This window comes from Populus alba, chromosome 11 (genome assembly GCF_005239225.2).
Source record: "Populus alba chromosome 11, ASM523922v2, whole genome shotgun sequence".
NCBI classification, from domain to species: domain Eukaryota; kingdom Viridiplantae; phylum Streptophyta; class Magnoliopsida; order Malpighiales; family Salicaceae; genus Populus; species Populus alba.
The window spans coordinates 1,496,212-1,502,206 of record NC_133294.1 but is presented as its reverse complement, the minus strand read 5'-3'; the positions used below and the strand labels follow the sequence as shown (position 1 = coordinate 1,502,206).

Sequence of the window (5,995 nt, the reverse complement as noted above, 5' to 3'; positions counted from 1 at the left end):
TTTTTACATATGGGGAAGAAGAAGAAGAAGAATAAAGGAGCCTTGTTTGTTGTGAAATTGGGGATTCCAGCCTTTTTATTAGGATGTTTTACCGACAGATAATTAAATATTAATATTTTTAAATATTCCGTCAGTGATGCTGTTGGTAATATTTAATTTAATAAAAAAATTTTAGAAATTGCAAAATATCATTGACGACTTTTCAATCCGTCGGTGATTCTGTTTGTAATATTTAATTAAAATTTTCAATTTAATTGAAATTTTTTAGAAGCCCGCCAAATAACACCGACAACTTTTTAATTTATCAGTGATTTTATCTTTAAAAAACAATAATTAATAGTGCAATTGGGGAGTAACCAGTTCCAGAACTCTTTGTAAAATACCAATGGAATTTTCTGTTGGTGATTCCATCTGTAATTAACATGATAAACAATGTTAACATTTACCAACGGAATTACCGACAGATTTTATTCCATCTGTAATTCCGTTTGTAAAAAATAAAAGGTCATCATTTTTTTTGTTTAATTTTTTTTCTCACTATAATTCTCTTGGTATATACCGAGGGTATATGTCCGTCGGTAAAATCCATTGGAAAGTTACCAACGAAAATATTCCTTCAGTATTTCTATTTGTATTTATCGATTTTCTGGTAATGATTCTTCATATGTAAACATCAAGTGAAATTCTATAAGGGTTTAAATATAAGGAAAAAATTAACTTATACCTATACAAATTGAAAGTTGTGCTCATTCATGGACATGAACTCTCGTGTGCGCAGATCCATGCATGTAGAGGTCTATTAAATCCCAGGTGAAAATCTCACCATCCCCAACAAGTAGGGGCTGCAGGACTGAGGTTGGACTAGGATGAATAACAATGTGTCAAAAACTGTTGAAAAATACTTAAAAACATCAATTTAGTACTTTCTCAAACAAAAAGCCTTCGAAAAACAATATAACTAGCACGCCACCCATAATGTCGAACAATCCCTTGGCATCATAACCATAAACTTACACCCAACTTTGTAACAAGTAACCGATTGAAGCAAGCTTGACATCATATTATTCAAATACCAACATATGACACACTATATATAATACATACTGGCTTCAAGGCCATCATTGAAGGGAGCAAAACCACATAAATATCACGAAACTGGATAACAACGATACATGCTATTACACTCAATATATAATGATCAATGGTAGAGATTCAAACAAACAAGAAAGAGGAAGATCATCCATGTCAATCTTCTCGACGGAGCTTTTTTCCCCATTGTAGGCAAGGGACAAGAGACGATGAATGAGCTTTCCAGGCTATCTTGAGAATGTTTAATGTAGAGCCCATAAATGAGACGTACAGACGGAATTGCATTATTCCAAATACTAAGACTGGAAGGAATGAAGCAATGGAAAGGAGTAATGTTGTCAACTTCCTCTCTGATTGAATGAGTATCAAAATTGTTGCCCCAAAGGATAGCATGGTCGTTATCACAGAAAAGAAGAGGAAGGTGAAGCCAACAATAAGTTTTCGAGGAAGAGAGATGTGAAAATCTTGTAGCTCAATCGGAGAGGTCAACAAAGAGAGAAACACCACTAGGGAAGTCAAAGAGCTCGCTAAGGAGACAACATCAGAGACAGTGAAAATCACAAAATAGGGAGAGTTGATGAAGTTGGGCTTGCCATTTTCATCAGAACCTCCGGGCACAGTATAGGCAGCAGCAAAGACAACAGTAGCAACAAGTGCAGCTACAGTTGAACAAGACTGAGATGTTTCCTTGATCCATTTTTGTGCCTTTTTCAGTTGTTCCTTGTGCGAAATTTCGAAGCACTCTCTTGCAGTTTTTCCATCATCGTTCAGGAGCGGGACATAATGATCAGGAATTACCTCTCGCACTTGCTGCAATAATTGGGAGATAAATATGAAAGTTTTTAAAAGGAATTTTTTTACCTTAATTGGATCGGTACTCTTATACAAGATGGATGAAAAGGGCTCACCTCAAACCATTGCAACTCCTCCTGAAGTTGTAGTGCAGGCCCAGGCTTGGTTACTCCACTGTTTTGGATTACATCTGCAACATGGTGCAACAATGAGTTGTTGCTATTATCAACAACTCGACGTAGTCTAGCAAACGGTATTTCCTGTTGCTTCACATAATCGAAGATCTTTTTCTGGCGATACATGACGGCCACATCCAAAATGCTCCGATTCATTTCATCGCGCTGGTCAATAGCTTGAGGATGTAGTCTTATTATCAGCTTCGCAATCTTTTCTGTTCCCCTTCTAGTTGCAGTAAACAATGGGATCTCCTTTTTAGTAGTCAATGATGACATCGTTCCAGAAGTTTGTGCTGGTAGACGTTGGGTTTCAGAAGTCTGCACTTCTTTCAATGACTTATCTTCTTTTATTAGGCTTTCGGCGAATCTCAAAGCAAATACATGCTTTCTTTTCTGGTCCCAGATTCCTTTTAGCCAACATACTACATCATGATCGTGCGAAAGGAATTGAAATTAAACATGGATGAGAGCTAGACATTATTATGAAATGGAAAGAAATGTTAATAATGATAGTAAAAGGTGAAAACTAAATTTAGTGGAAGAATCTAAAAATAGGATGTGAACCAAAACCACTTTATAACAGCGAATCACATTTTTTCAAGTACAAAGATTACGTCAGCAAAATTGGGAAGAACTACTCTGCTTGTGTAGCCCGTGTCCACTAAAAAAAGAAACTGCGACTCAGTTACATAAGAACTAATATTGGTACAGGATTCAAATATCGGGTCAAGCCATGAAATTTAAATTCTTCTGATTCCTTAATGCTGACATGAATGAAACGTGTTTCATTGCAATGGAGAACTTGATCTAATCTGGATATATAAAGGTAGCTCAATAATACCTTCAGGGACCTTTAAATATTTGAGTATGCCGCCTCTTTGATTCCTCTTCGAGACACTCCCCAGATCTCCTGAGTTCCTCCCCCGACCGCTCTCAAGATCTCTCTTATTTGCCAGGCACCAAGTTTGTACCTGTGATTTTACCTCGTGGTGATGTTTAACAGGAAGGCCTGCAACATAATTTAGAGTTCAAATTTTATACATATAGGTATTCAAACAAGAATATGTAGGCAATATTGGAAGGTCTAATAATGTGGTTGGAGTAGGCATACAACGGTAGATGAGTCTTTCAAATATGCCCACGGCAAATCCACTCTCAAAAGCAGCTGGCATTTCGGCTAGAAGTTGAAGAGTAGATATTTCATTTTTGTCCTTCAAGCTGGCGAGCGATTTATCCAGTTCTAGCAACAGTAAAGCTGTCTCTGCATTCATGAAATTGGGAAGACAAAAATTATACAATATCTTATATATGTATACTTTTTAAATTTGAGAATTCAATAAAGAGAGGAATTGTTACCAAATTTTTGCCCTATGATAGCAGCGCTAAGGATGGACAGTTTATCTACCATTCTCTGGCTGTGAGTTGGTAATAGGCGGCCGTTATCATCCACGCATTGTCCTGGTTTGGATCTGATTAAAAACTCCACTATCTCTGTCTCAGCAAATTCAGCAGCTGTAAACAATGGGGTTTCACCGAAGTCATTTGAAATCGAAAGCAGCTCTGGACAACGTTCTACCAAGAGTCTTACAGCCTCATATTTGCCATAGATGGTTGCCTCGTGAAGAGCCGTATTTCCAAATTTGTTTCTTTTCTTGAGAAATTCTGTCTCAGTTAAAGGTAATTCTCTTTTCTTCATGATTTCAAGTAAATCTTTAAGTGGGTGCTCTGTTTTACTGTACACAGCTAGATGAAGTACAGTATCATTAGAGGGCGTAACTGGACAGTGGATTTTTTCGAAATGTTCCTGACAGTACTTAATCATGCATTGCCAGTCTCCTTTCATGGCTGCTCCATATGGTGCATCGTGTTCTATCTCAGATGCTATCTACATAAAATCATGTAAGTAACTATTGTTAATGAACAATCTAAACTCAAAGCTAAATATACTGTTAAGTGAAATCCTAAGAAAGTTTATATTAACTCACAATACCGATCATTAATGTAATGGAAAACAAATTTATCACTCAAAGAGAACTGCAAGTGTATCATGCACGTACATACCTTTTAGTAATGGAAATGTGTTGGCAGATGATGGCAGTTTAGAGGTTTTAGCGATTAGGGATTGAAATGAAAGTAGTTTGATAGTTTATAGTTTGGAAATGGTTGAAGGACAAAGCAAAAATTTTGTTGATATGAGATATAATACAAGGAGGACAGTTTGAAGACAAAGGTTTTAAGCTTAACATAGTTTTTGGCTTACCTTACAAGTAATGGTTGCATATCTATTTATAGCCTTTTTAACCAACCTAAATAGAACAATTTTGACAAACTTTCCATCCATAGAACTTGCAGGAATCTTAGTCAATACACTAGAAAATTGTAGAGTTCTTTGAATTGTGGATGAACATTCTTTCTTTCCTAGAACATTCCTAGTGTTTTTTAAACTTAACTTAGCACTAACTTGTAGTTTATAGTATTTTCTATAATTGATCTCTAGAATCTTCTTTAAGTGCATTAATAATTTAACACTCCTTCTTAATGCACTTAACTCATACTCTATGTTGATCTCGTAGTGCCTCAAACTTGACTTGTGGAGACGCTTTGGTGAAGATATTTGCTAATTGTTTTTAAATCTTGCAATATTTCAACTCAATTTCTTTATTGTCAATTGCTTCTTGTAGAAACTGGTATTTGATTGATATGTGCTTAGTCCTTCTATGGAATACAAGAATTTTTGTCCTGGCAATTGTTGATTTATTATCGTATAATATCGTTTTAGATCCATTAATTTCTCGGTATTATATCTAGATTTCTAAAACCTTTTACTAAGCTTAGACTGAAAAGCATTCTCATAAAGTCTTCTTCGTAGCTACTAGGTCTTTTCTCATGTACTTTTAAAGAATCCATTAGTTTAGCTACTAACAAGGTTGTTAAATCTTTTGATTGTTTTATGACAGTAACTATGAAGTCATTTTCTTGTAAGATTGACTAGAAACTTTTTAACAACCCTTTGATAAGTAATATTTTCTTCTAAAGATCTCATTTAATTTACCACTACTTTAATTAGTCCATGATATTCTTTTAACAGTCTCATAATCTTTCATCTTAATATTTTCCAACTCTCTTCGTAGTGTTTGGAGTCTAATTGTGCGTACCTGAGAATCGCCGTGAAACTTCTTCTGCAATATACCCCATGCGTCATTTGCTTTTGAAGCTCCAACAATCCTAGAAAAATTTTTATTATCCAGTGATTGTTGAATCAAATAAAGGGCACTAGCATCCTTCTGCTTTTTCACCTCTAACTCCTTCCGTTGTGCTTCTTCTAGAGTAGACATATTTTCTGGCTCCACAAATCCTTTCTCAACAATGTCCCAAAGATTTTGAGACCTGAAGAGTGTTTCCATTTTTTTTTCCCACAAATCATAGTTTCCACCATCAAAAATAGGAAGTGACACAAAGATAGATTGTGATGAATTTATGGTGGCCATAAAGACTCTAATGCCCCCTTACGATCAATTGGGCTCTATACCTGTTCTAGAAGATGATGATAGTTTAAGAGTTAGTTTAGAGGTTTTAGTGATTACGGATTGAAATGAAAGTAGTCTGATAGTTAAGATTTTTAGTTGTACTAGTTTAGTAAAAGAAGAACGATATGGAAATGGTTGAAGTAGAAGAGTTTTAGGACAAAGGTTCTAAGCTTAACATGGTTTTTGGCTTACCTTACAAGTGATGATTGCATGGCTATTTATAGCCTTCTTAACCAATCTAAATTGAACAAACTAAATTTCTAGCCATAGAACTTGCTGGAATCTTATAAAATTCTAAAGTTCTTTTAATTGTGGACAAGCATTCTTCCTAGAATATTCCTAGTGTTTGTTAGATTTCTCTAAAACTTTCCTTACTTAACGTAGCACTAACTTGTAGTTTGTAGAGTGATC

General features: G+C 35.3%; 1 protein-coding gene across 1 annotated transcript; it reads right to left on the bottom strand.

Moving 5' to 3' along the window:
* Positions 1–1,039: 1,039 nt before the first annotated feature.
* Positions 1,040–5,758, bottom strand: LOC118062104 (uncharacterized). Its single transcript, XM_035075789.2, has 6 exons — positions 5,213–5,758; positions 3,414–3,942; positions 3,169–3,318; positions 2,899–3,066; positions 1,998–2,479; positions 1,040–1,899 (listed from the first exon to the last, which is right to left on the bottom strand). Exons 1-6 carry the CDS (start codon positions 5,543–5,545, stop codon positions 1,246–1,248), a joined length of 2,316 nt encoding a protein of 771 aa, XP_034931680.1. The 5' UTR covers positions 5,546–5,758; the 3' UTR covers positions 1,040–1,245.
* Positions 5,759–5,995: the final 237 nt, after the last annotated feature.